The 27,466-nt window shown below is 39.9% G+C and overlaps 1 protein-coding gene across 1 annotated transcript in view; it reads left to right on the top strand.

Annotated features, from left to right (window-relative positions):
- Positions 1–230: 230 nt before the first annotated feature.
- The window catches only part of SPAG17 (sperm associated antigen 17), a 259,656-nt gene continuing 232,420 nt past the window's right edge, over positions 231–27,466 (top strand). Inside the window, exon 1 of the mRNA XM_069602119.1 lies at positions 231–411. Within this exon, the coding sequence (XP_069458220.1) occupies positions 325–411 (87 nt within the window). The 5' untranslated portion in view covers positions 231–324. The remainder of the gene's footprint in view (positions 412–27,466) is intronic.

Below are 27,466 nucleotides of genomic sequence, written 5' to 3'. Positions count from 1 at the left end.
CAGAGAAGGCTCTAAAGAGAAAGCAGAGGGTGGGCGTAAAAGAAAGTAGCTTGACCAGCTCGAGGCTAGTTGTATCCTTTCCTCCCCCACTTGCACATTTCTGTGGCTGGGAATTTCTGATTTAACCTTGGGGACTGGAGTCCCGCCCACGAGTTGCCGGTTACCGTGGCGACGGAAGCGGTTGACCAGAGCCTTTAGAACACGTTTAGCAGAGGGTAGCCAATCCTTTCAGGAACTGGGCGTGGCTTCGGTTACTGTGGCAGCGGGGACGCTTAGTCCAGCCCTGAGGCCAGTTTAGAGGCTAATGCTCCTCCCGTTCTTTGCATGGCACCCAAGAAAGAGAAAGGCGGGACAACCACCACCGGCTCTAAGATATGGGAACCCTCGCTCATAGCTGCACAATTCAACCAGGTATGCCCGGAACCCCGTAAATCCTCTCTGACCACCCCACCCCCGCGCCTACCCCGACTCCAGTGCTGAAAGCCCGAGCCAGACTCCCCAGGCGACGCCGCCAGGCTGGCCTTCTCTTCTAGACATCTCCGCTGCCCTCTCGGAAAACTGTACTTAGTACCGCTCTCCCAGGCTTGATGGTTTTGTTCACAAAAATCCTAGGGTCCCACCGCAGGGAGCATTGAGGGAAGAGAAACAGGGACTCCGATTTCAAGAGGGGATGAAAGTGAGTGGTGGGGGAAGAGTAGAGGTTCTGACATCTCACCATCCTTTTCAGTGAAGTCATCCAGAAGGTACTCCACAAATATACTGGAGTTGTCTTTATGAACTACTCACTTTCTCCTGATTTCTCCTGAGGAAAAAATCCTGCTGAATCATTTATAGCCTGGCACATAGTAAGGCTTCAATAAGAGCTGTATGAAAATAGACATGGAGTATCCATGCATTTGGTATCAGTGTATTTAATACAAAAGAGCCTTCTACAGATAGGAAAGGATGACTTTCTTATGCAGTGCCCTAATACCACAAAATCAAACGCTTGGATGTATTTTGAAGGTAGTCTAGGAGATCAGAGTAGTGAGGGGTTGACTGCTAGACTCATCCATAGGATGACACAAAGGTAATCTATAACACACCTGCCATCCATCACTGACCAGTTCTCCACCCTACTCACACCCACCACCTCCAGCGAATTGGGCAGCCCAGTACCTCCTGTCATCTGCTGCCAGAAATTCACTTCAACACTAAGTTGTTTCTAAGTGAAAGATAACATTTGCAAGAAGGAATTCTGGGAATTCCAGGCAGCCGTTCCAAAAACACCTTAAAAAACTGGAAAAAATTTTTTTTCATTTTCTATGCATATATGTTGCGCTAGAGAGTGAGTACTTAAAGGTAAAATACATCTGAAGTTTCATGATATTCTCATGAGAGATTTCTATTTGTCCTTATTTTCCACTATTATTGTTTTCCCCTGTGAACAGTGATCCTGTCTGATATGAAATTCCACCAGATGAAGGATTTTGTGAAAGTAATTAAGATATTGCCGATTCTGACATGATGTCATGGAATTTGGGGTTATTTCTATAACCTTAGGAATGAAGGATGTCAACTCAGTAATTCCCAGTTACGTTCTCAAATTCTCAAAGATGTTTTTTAAAATACTCTATAAAAGCACCCTCTCTTTTGCTTTTATAATTCACTACTAGCCAAAATAATTTTTTCTCCATTTTCTTTGAAATTGTGTAGGCCAAGTTTGGGCTTGGAGAGAACATTTCTGCTTGAATTATAAACTGCTGAACAACAGAGTTTGATGGAGCTGCTGACATTGCATTAAGCTTTAGTGTTGCAAACATGAAGCTATAATTTTCCTAGTTGAATGGAAAACCTAAAGGCACTGTTTTCCCTTATGATTTGAAAACCTGAAATAATATTCAGCTTTCTTGTTCCTGCCTAAACAATATAATTTCAATAAATCTTATATGTAATAGAAAGAATTTGAACTCAAAGAAATATGTAACTTTAACTACAACAAGTAAACTTCTTCAGTTTGTTGAAATACAGGTTCTTTATGGCAGAGGGAAGGCAACTACCCTCCACCTCCTCTCATATTTTTTTCTCAGCTTGGTTTCATGTCTGATCCCAGAGGAAAATTCCCAAATTAAACCTGAAGTCCAGTGCCCAGAGGCATGCCCTAACCACAATGTAATAGACTCTGAATTTGGGTTAAAGATGACTATAGATGTGTGAATTCCTTATTCATAGGGCTTAACAAAGTTCTTTGTACATACTGGGTGCGCAAAAAATGTTACTGCTTTAGTTCCAGGATTTCTTTCCATGGAGTTCTACTGCTGTGCAAACTGTGCTCCATTATATATGGCTGAGTATGTGTGTGCTTCTCTGTGATTGTGTGTGTTCACTGGGGGCCAGGGAGAGGGAAGTTTTCCTCTCAGTCCTCCAGAAGACAGTTTTTAAAATTAACTGATTAAATAGTCCTAATCAGTAGCAAGTTTGAAGTCCTGTTTGCATTGAGCTGCACTAGAGTTTACAGAGAATAAATAGATTCACAACTTGGTTTTAATAAATTTACTTTGGATCAGTCTCTTGGGCTGTCTCTTGGGCTGTCTCTTTGGATCAGTCTCTTGGGCTGTCTCTTTGGATCAGTTTCTTTTGGGCTGTCTCTTGGAGGCTAGAATAATCATCAGATTTTCAGTACATTTTAGTTGGTTCTAAAACACAAAATGATAGCAAATAATACAAGGCAGTCTATTTCTAAGCATTAGATGATTATATTGAGTCTAGAGGTTAGGAAGATCAGAGGGGGATGAGATAGCCAGGAAATGCTTTTTAAGATATATACCTTTATCTGAGTTCTGAAGAATAGGTAGAGTTTGAGTAGGTAGAAAGCAGGAGGACAGTTATTTTCAGAAAGGAGACCAATATGTGCCTTAAATGAACCTGGGACACTTAAATTGAGACAGGAAAAAAATGTAGGTTAGATGGCTTCTAGGTGTACATTGCTCGTAAATTAATTCTGTCAATCAAATGATCATTTACTAACTTTGCTGTCCAAACATTTAGCTTGTTATTATATATGTGAATAGATAATATTGTTATATATGAATATATTATATTATTAGTGTATTGAACCGTCACACTTCAAATTAGGTAAATTGGAAATATTTAGGGACAAGACTATAAAAATGCATCTTATGTTGTCTTGTATATGACATAGACATTATATTTATGATATCTAGCAGCATTAAGTATTAGAGATACTGTAGTGTTTTATAAATTAAAATCTTTTTAAATATAAATTTATTTATTTTAATTGGAGGTTAATTACTTTACAATACTGTATTGGTTTTGCCATACATCTGCAACTGTGAAGGCAGCCCCTACTGGCCACAGTGAGAGGAACAGGTGTTAACCCAGGTCTTCGGTGATAAAAGGTGCTATCCTGAAGCATTTTGGTCTATGATATTTTTATTTGTAATTTTTATTGTGGTAAAACAGACATATAACAAGAAAGTTATCACCATAAACATTTTTAAATGTACTGTTCAGTGAATGGCATGAAGTATCTTCACATTATTGTGCAACCATCACCACCTTCCATCTTCAAAACTCTTTCATCTTCCTCATCTGAAACTATATCCATTTCCTAATTCCACTACCTCCCTCCCTCCAGCACCTGGAAACACCCATTTTTCTTTATTGTGGATTTTTGTCCCCAAAATGTCTTCAGAATGTGAGGAGTCTCTAAAAGTTTGAGTTCATTTAGAAATCTCATAGGTAGAGTGTGGTTTGAGATTTTGTTAATCTTAATTCTTAAATACTTTCATATTTTCAAATTATCCTTGGATGATTTTATCTTTTCATTTATTCCAAGTTTAAGGTCTCATTTTTAGGTGTGGCAAGAAGGCAGCCATAACTTGTGAGACCAAATATTTGCATAGCAATTATTTCATTTGTTTACTGTGACCCACCATAGAAACCGTTAAAAAAACAGAAAAAAAAAAATTTCTGGCAATCCACATATACCTTAACCCAGTCAACCTCACTAATCAAACTAATCAAATTTACTGATTTCACTTTGTAAAGATGATTTTAGGTCCCTAATCCCCTACTAAGGTATTGGACACTTACTGTCATTTACCTTACATTCATCATTAAGATTTTACTTCTTGATTAAGCCTTTGATCTTTCTTTAATATAAATATCCACATATTTAAAAACATTTGTAAACATCTACTGTAATATATTTAGGTCTTTACTGAGACTCATGATGTCTTGCTTTTTAAATTTATATATTTTCATTATCAGTGTATGTTTGTTTATCCCTTTCAAATGAATAATAATATTTGCATCAAAGGCACAGATTAATAATATACATGGCAATGCTGTCCTTCACAATACTCACTCAGAGGCTGAGGCTCCTGGGGTATTTGGGCTAACCTGTTTCTTTTAAAGATCTGAGGATTCAAGTATTTTAAGTTCTGGTTAAATTCTGGTCCAAAAATATGCAATGAATTGGCACGTGAGGGACCAGATTATAGGTTTTCTCTCTAGTCCTTCTTCCTTAATGGGACTATATGTTATGATATAACTACAGCATTTAATATAGACCTTGCAATTTAAAAAATATATTTTAAACCAATATTAAGGGCTTCCCTGGTGGTGCAGAGGTTAAAAGCATCTGTCTGCAATGTGGGAGATCTGGGTTCGATCCCTGGGTCGGGAAGATCCCCTCGAGAAGGAAATGGCAACCCACTCCAGTATTCTTGCTTGGAGAATCCCATGGCTGGAGGAGCCTGGTGGGCTGTAGTCCACGGGTCACAAAGAGTCGGACAGGACTGAGCGACCTCACTAAGTTCACTAAGGGGAAATTTAAATACTTTGTTTCAAATTTCAAGATCTATACAAAATGCTATTTTTTTTTAAAGTGTGAAAAAAAATGCCTCCTTCTACTACCTAGAAGTATGCCACATTTCCTGGTTGTGCCTGTCGAAATTTGGCTCATCAGTGTCTAAGACCACCTTCATCTCTCCACTTTCCAGTTTCTGTCAGTGGCACTGGAATTCCTACAGTCACTGAAGTTCATCAAGAGTGAGTCGTTGCTCTTGTTATTCAGCTGGCCTCAACGTTCTCTTAATTTTTCCTTTAATATTTTCTCATCTTTGTCTCTTCCTCAGGCCTTCATTCTTCATTTTGATCCTTGAATTTTTACAATAGCCCCCTCACCTCTACTTATGATAGAATCATCTATTTTTGTCACACCAAGCCTGTTTGTGAAACCAGGGGCCACTGTGCCTTTCCTAAACACTGCTCACACCGTGTTCACTCCCCCATCAGAAAGTATCAGTGACTGTCCGTACTCTCAAAACCTAATCACCCTGGCTTCTTCAACCCTCTTTAAACTGGTCCCCATTTAACTATCAAATTGAATTGCTCCAGGCAAGGCAGTCTCCTCCTCGAGGTACAGACACACGAAGAAGCTAATGAGCTTGCGGAGAAAACCCCAGCTGTGGGGCCCAGCCGATCTGGGTAAATAGTCGTAATTTTGAACGGCCTGATGGATGGCCTACAGCAAGTGTCTTACCTTCCCTAAGCCTCTTTCTCCTTTTGTCGTACGGAGATAATAATAGTCACCTCAAAGAGGTTGTTGTTCAGTCGCCAAGTTGTATCTGACCCTTTGTGATCCCATGGATAGCAGCATGCCAGTCTTCCCTGTCCCTTACCACCTCCCGGAGTAAGACTGAGGAGTAAATGATATTTGCTTCGTTTCAGAGAGACTGTATTGCACCTGGCTTCTAATAACAGTGCAGTAAGAGAGTTCACTCCCTCCGTTCTGCTTTTTCACTCATAATAGTTTCTCTACTTAAAATGAACTTCCACCTTCCATCTCCTTGTCAGACCTATTCTTTTAGGCTATCATAAAGCCATGCCTTGCAGTAAGCTTTCCTAACTACCCTAACCCACATCGATCTTCCCTCACCTTTGCTCTTGGCCCTGTCTTTTACAACTCAGTCCTTGGTTGCAAGTATGCCTTGAGTTATTTTCTATCATTTCATGTTTTATAGAGCATTAAGTATCATGTGAGCTGCTTCACAGAAAAATATCTTATACTCCACAATGGCTAGCATGTTTCTAGTCACACAAACCCATACTCAAAATCTGTACAAAATTAATTCACTGACTGATTTTGGAATATGAAGAAACTTTTATTGTAGAAACCAGGACAGGACAGTTAGTAGACTGAGCAGCTGTTTTCCAAGAGAAGAGGAAGGGACAGAAAACATTTATATAAAAAAGCATCACAGCAGATAAATAGGCTGGTTATAGCAGTATCCACCCCCCACCCCCCCCCAAAAATGCAATGATTCCATTTCACTTCACAGAGATATTTCTCTGCCAACCAGGAGGCATTAAAGTGAAAACTCTTTAGAACATATAGTTAGCGGTTGCTGCTGCTGCTGCTAAGTCGCTTCAGTCGCATCCAACTCTGTGCGACCCCATAGATAGCAGCCCACCAGGCTCCCCCGTCCCTGGGATCCTCCAGGCAAGAATACTGGAGTGGGTTGCCATTTCCTGCTCCAGTGCATGAAAGTGAAAAGTGAAATTGAAGTCGCTCAGTTGTATCTGACTCTTAGCCACCCCATGGACTGCAGCCCACGAGGCTCATCTGTCCATGGGATTTTCCAGGCAAGAGTACTGGAGTGGGGTGCCATTGCCTTCTCCGAGTTAGCAGTTACTCCTCATTATATTATACATCAGCTGGGGAATAATACTTGTCTCTTATTAAACATAGCTTAGTGACAATTGCTGAGTTGTACACACTTGAAAAAATAGTAATGAAATTTCCTAGGAATCTGGAACAAAGCTTACACCTTGTAAAGGTTTGGAAAGTAGATAAGGGTTCTGGACAGGTATTGCTGAAATGTTTATATTCCAGACATCTTAAATAAAGTTATAAAGTATAGAGATGCTAGGATGATAATAAACAGTCTAAGTAGGTTTGGGAGGAAAAATGTTCAGTTGTGCTCGAAACCATTATGAATGCAGTTTATCAAAAGAGAAATATGCTTTATTGGGAAGAACCCTTGAGTAATTTTTGAGAGGCAGTGGAGGATTTTTCACCTTTTTTGATCTTCAACAGTAACCTATTTCTCATGTTAATGTGTATTTAAGACTTACTGGAAATACTCATAATATGAGCTGAAGACTGATGTCTGGCAGCAAGCATATTTCTGAAATTGGGTTGGTTTTTATTACAATATTTTCTGAAATATGCTTTCACTGATATTTACAAAACAAATTGCCAGTTCGCACAAAGGTTGTTTTAATAAAAGCCAATGAAAACAACTGAGTTGCTAGGAAGAATGTTAAGAGGGAAATGGACTTTTCATAACCTCACATTATAATTTCTCTTTTTGGACAAAAATGTATTATTTGAATGAGTTTGGAACCAAAAGGAGTTTGCATGTCAAAATATCTACCTGGATGTTATATGTGATCATTTTTATTGCAAATGAAAAATATTAAATGCAAGTAAAATGTTAAGTGTTGCCAGTATGAGTTTGGCAACATACTAGGAAAATGTTAGTTAAGAAATGGTGAACGTTGATCATGTTTCAGCTCTAGCCATAGAAACCATCATTAGCTTCCAGTTACCCACAGGGTACAACGTGAGATAGTCTGCCTGGCTTTCACAACCCTGCCTAATTTGGTCTTTCTCTGCCCAAACATCTTTATCTTCCTTTGCTCCAGCTGAATGATCTTTGTGGTATCCCCTGGCACATGCTGACTATTCTCATGCAGTTTCCTGGCCTGAAGATCTCCCTGCCTCCATCCAACTCCTTCTCATTAAAACCCTCCCTTATATCTTCCAGGGCCTTCCCTGGTGGCTCAGTGGTAAAGAATCTGCCTGCCAGTGCAGGAGACATGGATTTGATCCCTGGATGAGGAAGATCCCCCAGAGAAGGAAATGACAACCCATCCCAGTATTCTTGCCTGGGAAATCCCACGGACAGAGGAGCCTGGTGGGCTAGAGTCCATAGGGTTGCAAAGAGTCAGACATGACTTAGGCACTAAACAACAACATATCTTCCAGAAAGGAGTTTAATCACATTATTCTGGCCCTTATTGACTTTTCTCCTTCCACTAAGCTACCTCAGTGATTATCTTTAATGCTATCCTACTTTGAGCTATGGTACAACGCTTTCAGTGTTACCTACTGTTCCTGCATTCTCTTACAACATTGCAAATTCCTGGAGGATAGCAAAAGATTAATGTTTTTAATTCCCTCCCTCTTGCCCACAGCACCTAATAGTGGTACATAGTGGTACATAGTGGTCTTCTACAAATACCTACTGAACGAAATTCATTGACTGTCTTTTACTGCCTCAATTTCCTGGCCTGTTTCCTTTTTTGATCTCCAGAATTAGTCCCAACTCATTGCTCATGAGAAAATCTCAAAGCCTTAGTTTTGATATCCATAAAACAGAGAAAGTGGTCATACCTCCTTTGGAGATATTAAAAAGATTGTTGAGAAGATTTAAAAACTTCTAACGTGTTAGAAGTTAGACTTCACACATCCAAACCCAGACTCTAGATTTTCCCTTTCAAACCTGTTCTCTCCCAAGTCTTCACCTTCTCACTGAAGGGTGTCTCCATTCATTCAACAAGTTGCTAGAGCCAAAGCCCTTGCATTCATTGTTCCTCCTCCTTTCCTGTATCCCATAATCAAGCTTTGCTGAATCCTGTTGGCTCTGCCTTTGAGACTGACTTATCATCTAGCTCATCTCTTCTTTTGGCACCACCCATACTTGCTATCTTGCTTAGCGACAAACAGCTCAAGAGTTTCAGAACTTAGTCTCCTCCCATTTTCGCTGCCCTGGAGTCTTGTCTTCATACAGCAACGACAGTGGTTCTTTTAGCTACACTGGCCTTTTGGCAGGCTTTGAGTCCATCAGCAAGCACACTACTACTTTAGAGCCTTTGCTCTTGCTATGCCTTCTGCCTAGAATGACACTTCTCAAGATGGTCACATGAGCCACTCCCAACTGTCCTTCAGAATTCTGTTCAAATATTGCCTTCCCTGACCTCCCTATGTAAACTACATCTTCACTCTTATTCACTTATTCTTGTTCAGTTCCTGACCTTCTACTTCATTTATCTTACTGTCTGTTTTCCCTCTTGTGATAGTAAGCTCTGTGAGGGCAGGGATATGTCTCACTCATTAATACATCACCAGCACCTGACATTTAGAGGGGCTCAATTATCTTAATTATCTCAATTAATTTAAATATCTCTGGTTTATATTTAATACATGGTAGTGAAAAGGAAATATTTATATTGATTTATTTGATATACATCTTTTATTGCATCATCTGGGTATATTGATGCAACTGGGTCTACAGTGAGTTACAACCGAAACAAAACATTTGGAACTTTTTTCAAAAAACTGTGGGCTGAAACTCCAGAAATGCCATTTCACCACTCTGGCACTCTCTTCATGTTAATGGTTCTCAGTGAAGCCATCTTTCTTGGTACCTATTCAAATAGTTTGAGATATCACAGGTGCTGTCCTACTAGCACCCCCAGATCAACAAAAAACATTTAACTGTTAATATCTTTAGCATATTTACCAGAAAGGAAAAATAAAAGACCTGAAAGTGAAGTGACTCAGATGTGTCTGACTGTTGGCGACCCCATGGACAGTAGCCAACCCCATGGACAGTAGGCGACCCCATGGACTGTAGCCTGTCAGGCTCCTCCACCCATGAGATTTTTCAGGCAAGAATACTGGAGTGGTTTGACATTTCCTTCTCCAGGGGATCTTCCTGACTCAGGGATCGAACCCAGGTCGCCCACATTGCAGGCAGATTCTTTACCATCTGAGCCACCAGGGAATTCTAGTGTTTTAGCATCTTGAGTTTTGCAAATAAGGTATTATTAAAGCACTTTTGCATGAAACATTCAAAGTTTTTGCAATAGTAATTGAATGTGCTACTTTGATTTATATGTTTTCCTAAAGGTTTCCTTCTCCTTTCAGTAGATAAATGCTTTGCCATAGTCAAAGCTGTAAATCTACATTGCAGTGTTACAGCCATAAAGTTCAGCTGAGTATTTTATGTCTAAAAATGCTCACTTATGTTTAACTACATAGTAGGTTATGTTAAAAGCTCTGATGATATGTTTTTAAATGTTTTGCAATTACTTCATTGACACATTTTGATTAAAAATTTTGTTTCAGTTTTTTTAATGCATGAAACTGATATTATGTTCTTTAAATTTTCCTTCATTAATTATTGCAAAATTTCCCTATTGAAATTGTGAGCTTTAGCAAAACATGTTTGCCATTCTGATTTAAAAAATGTGCTTGCCTGTTCAACTTTTAACAATACGAACTTAAGAGTTCCATTTCCATCCAATATTTATATCATTTGCAATAATAATCAGATTTAATTAATCAGATGTTTATGTTGAAATAATTTTGTTGTTTTGCACTTCAGAAATATAAACTATTTATTAATGTCATAATGATTTTTACCTAGTATCAGAATATGCCTCAGATTATATTGATTATGTTTTTCTTCTTTGATCTCCTGGAAAGTCCGAATACTTACCTATTCATGATACTTGAAAAAAATTTTAAAAACCTATCCAACTTTGAAGTCCTCTTCACTGTGGATTTCCATTTTAAATATTTTATGTTATAAATTTATATAAACATGTTATTAATATAAGTATATAATACATTAAAATTATGTACACAGGAATTTAATTACACTATCATTTAAAAACAGTAAAAACTAAACAAGTCAGAAGCAATAGTTTGAGCTTGAGGATGATGACTGGGGATCCTCTGGAAGCCCAGAGTGCTTAGGAAAAGATGCACAGTGTACCTTTGCTGCCTATCAGGACAAAGTCTAGACCATGAACCATGCTGCAAAATTTCCCCCAGTGCTACACTGCTAAGGAACTCAGGTATCAATGATCAAAGCAACATCTTATAATGATCAGTTTGTACTAACAATGTTATATTTTTCATTCCTAACTTTACCAATTTTTTTCTAGCAACCAGCCTACAATCCAGTTTACCCACTTGGTGGGCATACTTGTGTGTGTCCAGGAGGTGTCAGAATATCTCCTCATCTCCCCTCTATGTTCCCTCTACATGGCCACCCATTTGTCCTTCTGTGCTGCCAATGTGATCATGTCACATCCTGCTTCAGTCTCAACCCTTACTATTACTTACTTGGCCTTTCGCAATCCTCCTGGCTCCATTCCAGCCTCATTTTCCCTCCTCTGTCCCAGCCCCTGTCATACCTAACAATTCCACAACTCAAACCTGCTAGGTAATTTTGTGCCTTCATGTATATAGGATTTGTTTAGAATGCCCTTCTAAAAAAAAGTCATATATAAATCAGCTGTACTTCCTCTGTACAACTAAGACTGACTTCCTATTTCCTATTTACAGTTCGCCATGGTTCCACAGTCCTTATGCATACCATGATGATGGTAATTATATTAGAGTTATTGGTGGATCTGCTCTCTCACTTGACTGCACTTTTCAAGGACAAGTAGTGAGTCATATTGTCTTTGGGTCCTCTCTGCTGAATACACTCAGTCATTCATAACTGGAGGAATGATGAAAACAAATGCAGTCATTCTTCCTGTTATACCACAACCACCCACCTTTAAATCACATTCTTCCTACCTTCCATATTTTTTTTACTGAAATAAAACAAACAAATGGCAATATTAAATGTTCATTCTAATGCCTTTTGGTATATGTACATACCAAGATATAGAACAGTTTCAGTCATATAGAAGATTTCCTCAAGCCTCTTCCAAACAATACCTACACCCCTAAGGATATTAACACTGTTCTGACTATTAACACTATTCTACCATCATCAATTACTTTTCCTGTTCTTAAATTTTATTTAAATGATACACATGAACTCTTTATGCTTAACATAAAGTCTGTGAAATTCATACATATTGTTGCATTATGAATCATGTTTTCTTTTTGATGACTTTGCAGTATTCCATGTATGAACGTACTATGATTTATTTGTGTATTCTCTTGCTGATTGACATTTGGGTCATCTCAATGACATTGGGACATTGCAGTTTGAGATATTACAAATGATACTACTATAAAATTCTTGTATGGATTTTTCTTTGGACACATGTACTCACTTTCCTGAGTATGTAACTAGGGATGGAAAAGCTGGTCATAGGACAGGCATATGTTTAGCTTTAGTAGCTACAACCACAGAGTTTTCTAAAAGGATTGTACCCATTTACACCCCATTAGTAATATATGACGGAGAAGGCAATGGCACCCCACTCCAGTACTCTTGCCTGGAAAATCCCATGGATGGAGAAGCCTGGTGGGCTGCAGTCCATGGGGTCGCTGAGGGTCGGACACGACTGAGCGACTTCACTTTGACTTTTCACTTTCATGCATTGGAGAAGGAAATGGCAACCCACTCCAGTGTTCTTGCCTGGAGAATCCCAGGGATGGGGGAGCCTGGTGGGCTGCCATCTATGGGGTTGCACAGAGTCTGATACGACTGAAGTGACTTAGCAGCAGCAGCAGTAATATATGAAGTTCCAAGTCACTTATCAGTCTTTTTAATTCCATAATTTTTTTTGTTTTGTATTTCTACTGTACTTCATATTGTTGTTGTTGTTAATTGCTCAGCCATGTCCAACTCTGCAACCCCATGGGCTGCAGCACTCCAGGCTTCCCTGTCCTCCACCAAATCTATATGTTGAGACTAAATTCCTAATGTGATGGTACTAGGAGATGGGTCCTTGGAAGTGGAGCTCTCATGAAGAGGGTTATTGCCTTTATAAAAGACACTCTAGAGAGATTCCTCTTTCTGCTATGTTACATTATAGTGAGAAGAGGGCCGTCCATGAGCCAAGAAGTGAACTCTCACTGGACACTCAATCTGTAAGTGCCTTGATATTGGACTTTTAACTCCAGGACTGTAAGAAACAAAATTGTTTTTTAAAACCCCCGAAGTCTGTGGTATTTTGTTATTAGCCCAAACAGACCAAGACATACTATAATAGTTCTCCCTCTCTGATCTAAATTTGTTTCAGTCGTCAGTCCCCCCATTGAAGTCCCTCCTACCCTGTGACCAGTTTCTTTGCCATTTTGTGACTCTTTCCAGCTATTCAATCCTTTTCTAGGTTTTATGCTTAAAACTCAACACAGCTTTCCAAGTACAAAGATATTCTAGTTTTGTACAGCTATAGGATAGTGTTTTCTATTTTGTTTCCACTTTTTTTCTAGATCTGGTGAGCCAAGGCCTTTTAACCAGAACTGCAGCACATTAAGTTGATAGTTATGGGAAAGCATTAAACACAGACACCCTTCCTATAACTGATCATCAAAGCCTATGAAGTTTTTTTCAAAGTTTCATAAATGAAATTTCTTTTTTTTTAATTGAAGTATATTTGATTTACGGTGTTGTTTTAGTTTCTGGTATACAGCAAAGTAGTTCAGCTATATATCTATAGTCTTTGTCATATGCTTTTCCACTATGGTTCTCCACAAGATATTGAATATAGTACCCTTTGCTATAGTAGGACCTTGTTGCGTATCTATTTTAGAAACAGTAGTTTGTATCTGCTAATCCCAAACTCCTAATATACCCCTCCCCTGCCCTTTTCCCCTTTGGTAACTAAGTTTGTTTTCTAAGTTTGTGTGTCTGTTTCTGTTTTGTAATAAGTTCATTTGTATCACTTCTTTTTAGTTTCCACATATAAAGGATATCATATGATATATGTCTTTCTCTTTCTGACTTAGTTAAGATGAAAATCTCTAGGTCCATCCATGTTGCTGCAAAATGCATTATTTCATTATTTTTTTATAGATGAGTGATATTTCACTGTATGTAGGTACCACATCTTCTTTATCTATCTATTCATCTGTCGATAGACATTTAGTTGGCTTCCATGTCCTGGCTATTGTAAATAATGCTGCCATGAACACAGGGGTGCACATCTTTTTGGATTAGTTTTCTCTAGATGTATGTCCAGGAATGGGACTGCTGCATTTATAAAGCCTCTAAACTTTTTTTTTAAGCCTCTAAACTTTTAACTAAAGTTTAGATTATGTTTTCTTCAATGCATCTACTTACATTTAACACAATGAATGTCATTTGACACACATGCTTGCTCAATTCAGACAGCTTTGTCAAGTCTCCCTGCGGTGTTTAATTACTCCCTTGGCACACAGCGTCACTGTCAATGTCTGCCAGTGAAGACAAGGCAGAGTGGTAGAGGAAGGCCCATTGTCTGGGACTCAGGATGTGTTTTTTCCTATCTGTGACACCTTGACCAAGTCACCATGCTATAGATTTCTTTTCCCATCTGCAAAATGAAGGAATTAGACAAAACAGCAATGAAAGAAACCACCTAGCACCAAATTCTAAAAGCTTTTGTTTCACTGTAATTGTTTACACATCTTGCATAAAGGTGGTTAAATAAGACATATACAAGGAAGGTCCTCCTCTCTGTTAACGCTTCTCCATCAAGAGAAGTGTCTGCTTAACTTTACATTTGTTTTTAAGCAAGTTTTCTTTTTTTTTTTCATGCTATTTATTTTATTTTATTTTTTAAAATTTTTATTTATGCTTTATTTTACTTTACAATACTATATTGGTTTTGCCATACATTGACATGAATCCACCATGGGTGTACATGCTTTCCCAAACATGAACCCCCCAAGCACCTCCCTCCCCATAACATCTCTCTGGGTCATCCCCGTGCACCAGCCCCAAGCATGCTGTATCCTGCATCGGACATAGACTGGCGATTCGATTCTTACATGATAGTATACATGTTTCAATGCCATTCTCCCAAATCACCCCACCCTCTCCCTCTCCCTCTGAGTCCAAAAGTCCGCTATACACATCTGTGTCTTTTTTGCTGTCTTGCATACAGGGTCATCATTGCCATCTTTCTAAATTCCATATATATGTGTTAGTATACTGTATTGGTGTTTTTCTTTCTGGCTTACTTCACTCTGTATAATCGGCTCCAGTTTCATCCATCTCAACAGAACTGATTCAAATGTATTCTTTTTAATGGCTAATACTCCATTGTGTATATGTACCACTGCTTTCTTATCGATTCTTCTGCTGATGAACATCTAGGTTGTTTCCATGTCCTGGCTATTATAAACAGTGCTGCGATGAACATTGGGGTACATGTGTCTCTTTCAATTCTGGTTTCCTCGGTGTGTATGCCCAGAAGTGGGATTGCTGGGTCAGAAGGCAGTTCTATTTGCGATATTTTAAGGAATCTCCACACTGTTCTCCATAGTGGCTGTACTAGTTTGCATTCCCACCAACAGTGTAGGAGAGTTCCCTCTTGTCCACACCCTCTCCAGCATTTATTGCTTGCAGATTTTTGGATCACAGATATTCTGACTGGTGTGAAGTAGTACCTCATTGTGGTTTTGATTTGCATTTCTCTAATAATGAGTGATGTTGAGCATCTTTTCATGTGTTTGTTAGCCAACCATATGTCTTCTTTGGAGAAATGTCTATTTAGTTCTTTGGCCCATTTTTTGATTGGGTCATTTATTTTTCTGGAATTGAGCTGCATAAGTTGCTTGTATATTTTTGAGATTAGTTGTTTGTCAGTTGCTTCATTTGCTATTATTTTCTCCCATTCAGATGGCTGTCTTTTCACCTTGCTTATATTTTCCTTTGTTGTGCAGAAGCTTTTAATTTTAATTAGATCCCATTTGTTTATTTTTGCTTTTATTTCCAGAATTCTGGGAGGTGGATCATAGAGGATCCTGCTGTGATTTATGTCGGAGAGTGTTTTGCCTATGTTCTCCTCTAGGAGTTTTATAGTTTCTGGTCTTACATTTAGATCTTTAATCCATTTTGAGTTTATTTTTGTGTATGGTGTTAGAAAGTGTTCTAGTTTCATTCTTTTACAAGTGGTTGACCAGTTTTCCCAGCACCACTTGTTAAAGAGATTGTCTTTACTCCATTGTATATTCTTGCCTCCTTTGTCAAAGATAAGGTGTCCATAGGTGTGTGGATTTATCTCTGGGCTTTCTATTTTGTTCCATTGATCTATATTTCTGTCTTTGTGCCAGTACCATACTGTCTTGATGACTGTGGCTTTGTAATAGAGCCTGAAGTCAGGCAAGTTGATTCCTCCAGTTCCATTCTTCTTTCTCAAGGTTGCTTTGGCTATTCGAGGTTTTTTGTATTTCCATACAAATCTTGAAATTATTTGTTCTAGCTCTGTGAAAAACATTCTGGTAGCTTGATAGGGATTGCATTGAATCTGTAGATTGCTTTGGGTAGTATACTCATTTTCACTATATTGATTCTTCCAATCCATGAACATGGTATATTTATCCATCTATTAGTGTCCTCTTTGATTTCTTTCATCAGTGTTTTATAATTTTCTATATATAGGTCTTTAGTTTCTTTAGGTAAATATATTCCTAAGTATTTTATTCTTTTCATTGCAATGGTGAATGGAATTGTTTCCTTAATTTCTTTTTCTACTTTCTCATTATTAGTGTATAGGAATGCAAGGGATTTATGTGTGTTGATTTTATATCCTGCAACTTTACTATATTCATTGATGAGCTCTAGTAATTTTCTGGTGGAGTCTTTAGGGTTTTCTATGTAGAGGATCATGTCATCTGCAAACAGTGAGAGTTTTACTTCTTCTTTTCCAATTTGGATTCCTTTTATTTCTTTTTCTGCTCTGATTGCTGTGGCCAAAACTTTATGATGAAATATTTCCTCCACTTCCACGATGTCAGTATTTTTAGTATGAAAATTTGTGAAATGCTTTCTAAAATTAAGTCAATCCTGCTTCCTGACGTTACCTTGTCTTTACCCTTCACAACCTTGATACTTTGTATTAGTCCTCTTTGTTTCCTGCTAAATGTTACTATGGTGTGTGGCCCTAGGTGTTACAGATAACACAGAAGTTTCTCAGGCAGGGTATATTGAATAGACTTGTGGGGAGTAAACCTCCCAAATTGTATAAATACCAGTGGAAAATCATCTGATATCAAAGAATGTATATGACTCTGTGTGTGTGTGTGTGTGTGTGCGCGCACGCGTTTGCTCAGTCGCTTCAGTCATGTCTGACTCTTTGAGACCCAATGTACTGTAGCCCACCAGGCCCCTCTGTCCATGCAATTGTCCAGCCAAGAATACCAGAGTGCATTGCCATGCCCTCCTCCAGGGGATCTTCTTGACCCAGGGGTGGAACCCAGTTCCTACATTTGCATTGCAGGTGGATTCTTTACCCACTGAGCCACCTGGGAAGCCCTTAGGACTCCATATATGTATTTAATAATTGAGAGTTTGGGTTAAACTATTTTAAGGTTAGGAATATTGACGTCAACTACCTCTGTTGTCTTAAAAAAATTTATTTACAGTGTTGTGTTAATTACTGCTGTACAGCAAAGTGACTCAGTTATACATGTGCATAAATTCTTTTTCATATTTTTTTTCATTGTGTCAGCCACCTCTCTCTTTGCATAAGTATTTAGGTGACTGAACAAGGATAGAGCTTCATTATTCACGCATTTTATTGTAATCACAAAGATAATACATTAGATAATGTTTATTATTCAACTTGTCATGCGTACCTTATAAATTTAGCAACAACCTAGGAAAATGTTTGTGGAAAAATGATTTATTAGGACCAGATTTTCAGCCTTTGTGATGGAGATAATCGTGGATGTGTTATTTTACTCTTTGACATGAAGATGTCATATTTGCTCAGAAGGGTATATGCTCTAAAATATATTTAAAACAATGATCTGTTTTTCTGAAGAAAGTTGTTTAGCTTAATCTCTCTGGTGTCCAGTAACTAGGAGCAATCATGTCTAGAGACCAAAGGTTTTGATCATGTGGAACAGAATTTGCAGCCTAATAATTAGACAGTTAAAATACTTTCTGTGAGGGAAACTTGAAGTGATTAATTGATGTCTCAGAAAAAAATTAATAGGTTAGAAATGGAAGAAGTTTTTGGAGGCTTGCATAGACCCAGTAGGAGGTATTTTCAATAGTCTAGGTTTGAGGTAGCTATCAGTTGAACTAGAAGAATTGTCATGAGAATAAAAAAGAGGTGATAGATTCAAGAGTTTCTGGAAAGAAAGTAAATCATTGTCTGTCTAAAAGGAGAATGGAGGAGGATTTGAAGTAGGATGACTGGGAAAAATGACAAGTCTCAGAAACTGACAAATTTAGCTAAATGAACTTAGGTGATTTTTATCGTTTGTGACAGGGCCGGGGTAGGGAGTGATTTTGTCTGTTTTGTTTTTAGAGTATTAAGTTTTCATTCCAATCCCCAAAAAAGGCAATGCCAAAGAATGCTCAAACTACCACACAATTGCACTCATCTCACACGCTAGTGAAGTAATGCTCAAAATTCTCCAAGACAGGCTTCAGCAATACATGAACCGTGAAGTTCCAGATGTTCAAGCTGGTTTTAGAAAAGGCAGAGGAACCAGAGATCAAATTGCCAACATCTGCTAGATCATCAAAAAAGCAAGAGAATACCAGAAAAACGTCTACCTCTGCTTTATTGACTATGCCAAAGCCTTTGACTGTGTGGATCACAATAAACTGTGGAAAATTCTTCAAGAGATGGGAATACCAGACCACCTGACCTGCCTCTTGAGAAACCTATAGACAGGTCAGGAAGCAAGAGTTAGACTGGACATAGAACAACAGACTGGTTCCAAATAGGAAAAGGAGTATGTCTAGCCTGTATAGTGTCACCCTACTTATTTAACTTATATGCAGAATACATCATGAGAAACGCTGGACTGGAAGAAAGACAAGCTGGAATCAAGATTGCCAGAAGAAACATCAATAACCTCAGATATGAAGATGGCACCACCCTTATGGCAGAAAGTGAAGAGGAACTCAAAAGCCTCTTGATGAAAGTGAAAGAGGAGAGTGAAAAAGTTGGCTTAAAGCTCAACATTCAGAAAACGAAGATCATGGCATCTGGTCCCATCACTTCATGGGAAATAGATGGGGAAACAGTGGAAACAGTGTCAGACTTTATTTTGGGGGCTCCAAAATCACTGCAGATGGTGACTGCAGCCATGAAATTAAATGACGCTTACTCCTTGGAAGGAAAGTTATGACCAACCTAGATAGCATATTCAAAAGCAGAGACATTACTTTGCCAACTAAGGTCCGTCTAGTCAAGGCTATGGTTTTTCCAGTAGTCACCTATGGATGTGAGAGTTGGACTGTGAAGAAGGCTGAGCACCGAAGAATTGATGCTTTTGAACTGTGGTGTTGGAGAAGACTCTTGAGAGTCCCTTGGACTACAAGGAGATCCAACCAGTCCATTCTAAAGGAGATCAGCCCTGGGATTTCTTTGGAAAAAATGATGCTAAAGCTGAAGCTCCAGTACTTTGGCCACCTCATGCGAAGAGTTGACTCACTGGAAAAGACTTTGATGCTGGGAGGGATTGGGGGCAGGAGGAGAAGGGGACGACAAAGGGTGAGATGGCTGGATGGCATCCCTGACTCGATGGACATGAGTTTGAGTGAACTCCAGGAGTTGGTGATGGACAGGGAGGCCTGGTGTGCTTCGATTCATGGGGTTGCAAAGAGTCAGACACGACTCAGTGACTGAACTGAACTGAACTGAAGAGGTAAAGATGGCTTCTCTGGTGGCTCACATGGTAAAGAATCCACCTGCAATGCAGGAGACTTGGGTTTGATCGCTGGTGTGGGAAGATCCCCCAAAGGAGGAACTGGCAACCTACTCTGGTATTCTTGACAACAGAATTTCATGGACAGGGAAGCCTGGTAGGCTACAGTCCATGGGATCACAAAGAGCTGGACATGACTGAGCGACTAATAGAATAACAGCAAGAGTGGTAAAGAATTTAGACATCCTGAGTGCAAGATGACTGTAAAACATCAAAGTAGAAACTCATCAGAAAATCCAAAATATGGACTATAGTTCACAGTCCATGCTTGGAGACATTGACTTAGGAATTGTCAGTTGAGAGATGAAGCGGATGCCATGGGAGTAGCTAGAATATCCAACAGAGAGAAGCACAGACATTTGAGCACAGAATTCTATGAAATATCTAGAGGGCCTCACTTATGAGACAGAAAGAAAAGAAAAAGCCTTGTGGTCAGAGAAGGAACATCCAAAGGTATAAAGACAGAGTAAGGACAGGGTGATATTATGGGAATCAGGTCAGAGAAAGGGGCACAAAATGGCATTTGAATCCTTCCCTATGGAGATCTAGGTAGAACAGGGCCAGGCAACCATACGTGGTGATGAGAACACCACTGGTGATCTTTAAGGATGCAATTTCAATAGAGTGAGTGGTGGTGATGGCGGTGGTGGTGATGAGAGAAGAAGGGAGGTGGGAGCAAGATGGGAGGCATGTGTATTATCAGGAGGTGGGCCTCAAGTCCCGTGTTTGGGAAAATTTAACTGAATAAAAGAAGATCATATGGAAAATGTGTATGGCAGTCCTAAAGCAGGTTGGAAAAGAATTTCCAGACAAAGAGCATTGCAGAAAGGAGTGAATTTATTAAGAACAAAGAGCAGAGATAATGTGGGAGCTGCGAACACAGCAGGCCAACCTCTTGACAAACCAGGAAAAGTTAACATTTTTTGTGGGCTAGTAGCCAATTTTCATGACATTGTACAGGAGACAGGGATCAAGACCATCCCCATAGAAAAGAAATGCAAAAAAGCAAAATGGCTGTCTGGGGAGGCATTACAGATAGCTGTGAAAAGAAGAGAAGCGAAGAGCAAAGGAGAGAAGGAAAGATACAAGCATCTGAACGCAGAGTTCCAAAGAATAGCAAGAAGAGATAAGAAAGCCTTCTTCGGCAATCAATGCAAAGAAATAGAGGAAAAGAACAGAATGGGAAAGACTAGAGATCTCTTCAAGAGAATTAGAGATACCAAGGGAACATTTCATGCAAAGATGGGCTCAACAAAGGACAGAAATGGTCTGGACCTAACAGAAGCAGAAGATATTAAGAAGAGATGGAAAGAATACACAGAAGAACTGTACAAAAAAGATCTTCATGACCCGGATAATCACAATGGTGTGATCACTCATTTAGAGCCAGACATCCTAGAATGTGAAGTCAAGTGGGCCTTAGAAAGCATCACTATGAACAAAGCTGGTGGAGGTGATGGAATTCCAATTGAGCTATTTCAGATCCTGAAAGATGATGCTGTGAAAGTGCTGCACTCAATATGCCAGCAAATTTGGAAAACTCAGCAGTGGCCACAGGACTGGAAAAGGTCAGTTTTCATTCCAATCCCAAGGAAAGGCAATGCCAAAGAATGCTCAAACTACTGCACAATTGCACTCATCTCACATGCTAGTGAAGTAATGCTCAAAATTCTCCAAGCCAGGCTTCAGCAATACATGAACTGTGAACTTCCTGATATTCAAGCTTGTTTTAGAAAAGGCAGAGGAACCAGAGATCAAATTGCCAACATCTGCTGGATCATCGAGAAAGCAAGAGAGTTCCAGAAATGCATCTATTTCTGCTTTATTGACTATGCCAAAGCCTTTGACTGTGTGGATCACAATAAACTGTGGAAAATTCTTCAAGAGATGGGAATACCAGACCACGTGACCAGCCTCTTGAGAAATCTGTATGCATGTCAGGAAGCAAGAGTTAGAACTGGACATGGAACAACAGACTGATTCCAAATAGGAAAGGGAGTACATCAAGGCTGTATATTGTCACCCTGCTTGTTGAACTTATATGCAGAGTACATCATGAGAAACACTGGACTGGAAGAAACACAAGCTGGAATCAAGATTGCTGGGAAAAATATCAATAACTTCAGATATGCAGATGACACCACCCTTATGGCAGAAAGTGAAGAGGAACTCAAAAGCCTCTTGATGAAAGTGAAAGAGGAGAGTGAAAAAGTTGGCTTAAAGCTCAACATTCAGAAAACGAAGATCATGGCATCTGGTCCCATCACTTCATGGGAAATAGATGGGGAAACAGTGGAAACAGTGTCAGACTTTATTTGGGGGGGCTCCAAAATCACTGCAGATGGTGACTGCAGCCATGAAATTAAAAGACGCTTACTCCTTGGAAGAAAAGCTATGATCAACCTAGATAGCATATTCAAAACAGAGACATTACTTTGCCAACTAAGTCCGTCTAGTCAAGGCTATGGTTTTTCCAGTAGTTACATATGGATGTGAGAGTTGGACTTGAAGAAGGCTGAGCGCCGAAGAATTGATGCTTTTGAACTGTGGTGTTGGAGAAGACTCTTGAGAGTCCTTTGGACTGCAAGGAGATCCAACCAGTCCATTCTGAAGGAGATCAGCCCTGGGATTTCTTTGGAAGGAATGATGCTAAAGCTGAAACTCCAGTGCTTTGGCCACCTCATGCGAAGAGTTGACTCATTGGAAAAGACTCTGATGCTGGGAGGCATTGGGGGCAGGAGCAGAAGGGGATGACAGAGGGTGAGATGGCTGGATGGCATCACTGACTCGATGGACATGAGTCTGAGTGAATTCTGGGAGTTGGTGATGGACAGGGAGGCCTGGCGTGCTGCGATTCATGGGGTCGCAAAGAGTCGGACATGAATGAGCAACTGAACTGAACTGAACTGAACTGAGACAATTTTTATAGCCTCAAGACAAAGAAAATCCCTGCCTGAAGGGTAGCATTAAATGATTGGTTGGGTGCTGCAGGGTGTTACAGGGGTGGGCACTTTTGCCTAATTTGGGCTCAGGAAGCTGGCCAGTAAGGCTCGGGGGTTTTGGCAGTGGTTGCAATGGGGCTTAGACAGTTTTGCAGGTGACCTTGCTTCTGGGCTCTGCTTCTGTGGCCTTGATGCAAGGCCTTGCACCTGTGGCCTTGGGATAGGATTCCACAAGATAGTTAGTGGCGAGACTGGGATTAGGTGGAGATAGCTGTGCATTTGTGAAATGGGATGGAGGGGAATTGGGAGGAAAGGATTGAAAACTGAAGGGGGATAAAAGGATTGAAGGAACCAAGTTCGAAAACAGGTAAAAGGAAAGAAGGTCATTTGCTGTAGTACAAGAGAGAAAGGGTCGGAATCGTTCTCTCAGCCCAAGAAAAGGAGCAAGTCCTCACAACTGGTGAAGGAAGATCTGAGACAAAAGTATGAAAAGGAGAAAAATCTCGGAGAGCCTTGGTCTTCTGAAGAGGTGGAGGTGGGGCCACTGCGTAGACAGAAAGTAAATGAGCAAGAGACACAGACAAAGAATTCCTCCCACTATTTCTTCAAATGGCAGCTTCCCATGAGGCAGGGAGATAAAACACAGGGAGGATGTGGTGTATCATAAAACCCACATCATTTTACATAATGACTGTTCACACGCCTGCCTCCCTTACTAGAATGTGGGTCTTTTGAAGGTAGAGGCTTCTTTCTAGTACTTTTTGAAGTGCCAGAAAGCACACAGGGTGATACAAAAGCACATTTGTACCATCGTGACAGTTTCTAGTTTGTCTTTCTTTTTTTTTTTTTTAAATAAACACTGGGAAAAGAATGGAGAAACACTTTGTCCTTATTTTTATCTCCTGTTCATTCCTTTCTCTCTCTTCCTAGAAGCAAACACTATCATGAATGAATATCCCCTCAGCCTAACTGTGTATCTATTTATCTGTATCCATTAATATTCCATGATATTTTTACTGTATGATTTTGAAAATTTACACAAATGATTTCATATTATACTTACTGATTATGCAATTTATCTCTTTTTTTTTAATTTTAGCTTTTTTAAAATTAGTTTTGAAGTCTCACCATGTTGAAAAATATAGACTTACTTCCGTTCCTTTAATTTCTTGTATTTTATTAATCTTTGCATCTTCCATCTCCACGGTAGCATAGCAACATACCCACATAGCAAATGTTATTAGGGAATAAATTAGGGCAAACAATATCATAAAAGAAACAGATACTTTGTATAGCTCTTTGTTATGAAATACTTTTAACTATAATCTCTTTTCTCTGTCATTGTGTATTTTCTTCCCCAGGCTAATGATTTTAAAGGAGAGTAATTATGCCTTATACCAATACATTCTATTCTTAATGCCTTCTTCACTGTTTGGCACATAGTGAAAGTGAAAGTCGCTCAGTTGCGTCCAACCCTTTGCCACCCCAGAGACTATACAGTCCATGGAATTCTCCAGGCCAGAATACTGGAGTGGGTAGCCTTTCCCTTCTCCAGGGGATCTTCCCAACCCAGGGATCAAATCCAGGTCTCCTGCATTGCAGGCAGATTCTTTACCAGCTGAGCCACCAGGGAAGCCCAAGAATACTGGAGTGGGTAGCCTATCCCTTCTCCAGGGGATCTTCCCAACCCAGGAATCGAACCAGGGTCTCCTGCATTGCAGGTGGATTCTTTACCAACTGAGCTATCAGGGAAGACCATTGTAACTCCTCAGTAAACAGTGATTGAATGAGTGACTCTTTACTGTAAGTATTATTTTGTGAAAGTCCAGATTCTGAATACATAAATGTTTTTCCAAGACCATGTTAGTTTTTCCAACTAATAATCAGGTTTTCTGATACTAAATCCAGTGGTCTTTTCATTTTACTATTGAAAGAGCTATTATAAGGCCTATACTAGGGAATCAATAGGAAAGAAATAATTATAATGAATCATTGCCCTGATATAACCAATAAATAGATTCCAAGTACCTGTGTGATTGAGGAAAATTAATAACCAAAACCAGGTGTAAGGCCTTGAAAGTTATCATGAGCATTAACTTAGAATGTTTTATCACATGGTCATTAAACCACGTGAGGTCCATATTGTAAACGAGATAGGTGAGTTATGAGGATGTACAGGATTGCAGGAGTGAAGGATAGGCAGGAAGCAGTTTTACTAAAGTACAACTCTTTTGCTAAGGATACTGGTAACCTAATTGCCTTTGATGACATACCAGTGTTTGTCTCCCCTTCTGGGTTCAGTGACGCCTCTGCTCCTGACTCCTCCCCCTCACTTTCTTGACTACCTCCTAAAAAACCCTTCCCTCAAACAGGGACAGTTGAGTGGAGATCTGAAGGACATGGCAAGAGTTCTAGGGAAAAAGATCTCAGGAAACTCCTTCAGACACCCCCCCACACAGTCTAATCTGTCCTCTCTCTAGGCTGGATTAATATCGATTGGTACTTTTAACCCTTCCCTTGATGAACTGGAGCTTTGACTCCAGTTTCCTCACTCAAAAGCAGGTCTCCATCACCTCTTGCCTTCCTGGAACAACTCTTGGGTCCTGGGAAACTATTAAAGCTGCTGCTGCTGCTATTGCTGCTAAGTCGCTTCAGTCATGTCCGACTCTGTGCGACCCCATAGACGGCAGCCCATCAGGCTCTCCTATCCCTGGGATTCTCCAGGCAAGAACACTGGAGTGGGTTGCCATTTCCTTCTCCAGTGCATGAAAGGAGAAGTGAAAGTGAAGTCACTCAGTCGTGTCCGACTGTTAGCGACCCCATGGACTGCAGCCTACCAGGCTCCTCTGTCCATGGGATTTTCCAGGTGAGAGTACTGGAGTGGGGTGCCATTGCCTTCTCCTATTAAAGTTGGGATTGCTGGAAAGAACCAGCTCTGGAGAGCAACACACCTTAACTCCCCTGACAGAGCAACAGGGTGGTCAGTCTGCACAGAAAAGGCCTTTTAAGGAACTTATTTGGAAGTATAAGCACTATTAACTCACTTTCAGACTCATATCTTGGTCATCTGGGGCATCCTTTACAATTTGTCACATTTAGAGTGTTGGTCGCTTTAGTCATGTCCTACTCTTGCAACCCATGATCTGTAGCCAGCCAGGCTCCTTTGTCCATGGAATTCTCCAAGCAAAAATACTGAACTGTGGGAAGCCATTCCCTGCTCTCGGTGATCTTCTTGACCCGGGGATCAAATCCAGGTCTCCTGCATTACAGGCGGATTCTTTGCCATCTGAGCCACAAAGGCAGTCCCACATAAAGAGCATTTAACCATACCAATTTAACAAATGCTTGTTGAGGTGGACTCTGCCTCTTTTTTTTGTTGAATTGAGTCAGGGCACAGATTCTCTGTCACACCTCTTGCTCAAGATGCACTCTTACAGTTTTCCTGACACCCCCAGTGCTCAAATAGATGCAACATTCCCTCCTCACATAACAAAAACTAGAAGATCTGATCTCACCCAGGATCATCCATGCATGCCCCTTCTTCCCATAACATAATCTGAAGATCACAGTTTTAGGCTTAAAAATCAGATCAGGTCGTCAGAGAATTTTTGTTTTGCTTCTAGGTATCAGAGATCATACAGGGAATGAAATTTGATTACCACAACATTGACATTTCTTGGACATTTTCTTGAATTTGGGGGCAAATAGGATAGAGGGCTTGTAATCAGGACAGTCTTATATCCTTGTGATAATCAGAAGCATCCTTAGATGTTCTGCACTCACGCAAGAGGGATGTAGAAATTAAGCTGTATCAGTGACTTTGTAGTGAACAAATAAGTGAGATGACACTAACCAAGAAGCAGATGTGGGGCATGGGTAGCTCATTAGAAAGAGCATCAGCTGTTTATTTTGAAATCCTAGTGCCAGATCCATACAAGTTCATGAATTAGGTCCAATGCCTAGTGAATAAACGGCATTTAATTAGAGAAAGGAAAGTGGAAAAAGGAAACAGAAGGAAAGGGCGAAAGTAGAGTAACTGGGGCTTCCCTGGTGATCCAGTGGTTAAGACTCTGCACTCCCAATCCGAGGGGCATGGGTTCGATCCCTGGTCAGGAGATGAAGATCTCACAGGCCACACAGCAAGGCCAAAAAAAGTAAAATGGAGTAACTAATGAGCTCATATTGAGTCTTGAAAATATATCTTTAAAATATATCTTAATATTCAGGAACTTCCCTGGTGGTTCAGTGGTTAAGAATCTGCCTGGCAATACAAGGGGCACATGTTTGATCCCTGGTTCGGGAACTAAGATCCTGCATCCCGTGGAGCAACTGAGTGTGAGCACCGCAACTACTAAAGCCCGCATGCTCTCGAACCTGTGTGCCGCAACTAGAGTGTCCACGCGCTGTGCAACAAGGGAGCCCGGGTGGCACAGCTGAGACCCAGGGCATCCAAAGAAATAAATAAATATTGAATATATATATATATCTTAGTTTTTAATGTGGAAGATAGTAACTCAACACTCAAGGGACTCACGGAAGCCACATAAGGGTCTCATGTCTGAGGGGGGAATTGATGAAAGTTTGTAGCCTTTAATATCTGATGATGAAAAGAGACCTTCTTTCTTTGGGGTGAGTCCCTGATTCCAATTTTACATTTGTGGAGCAATTAGCAGGACGCCTCTTGGCTTTGCTTGGTCTCCTCTGTTAGAAGAATGCCTCTGATATGTAATATTTGTTTCAAAACCCAAAGAAGCTTGTTTCCTTTTGAGGTTTGCCTTACTTTTTATGTTCTGAAGTTCATTTTGGACCTCAGATT

Source organism: Ovis canadensis, chromosome 1 (assembly GCF_042477335.2).
Source record: "Ovis canadensis isolate MfBH-ARS-UI-01 breed Bighorn chromosome 1, ARS-UI_OviCan_v2, whole genome shotgun sequence".
Taxonomy (NCBI): Eukaryota; Metazoa; Chordata; class Mammalia; order Artiodactyla; family Bovidae; genus Ovis; species Ovis canadensis.
This window is presented reverse-complemented; position numbering and strand designations above follow the sequence as displayed.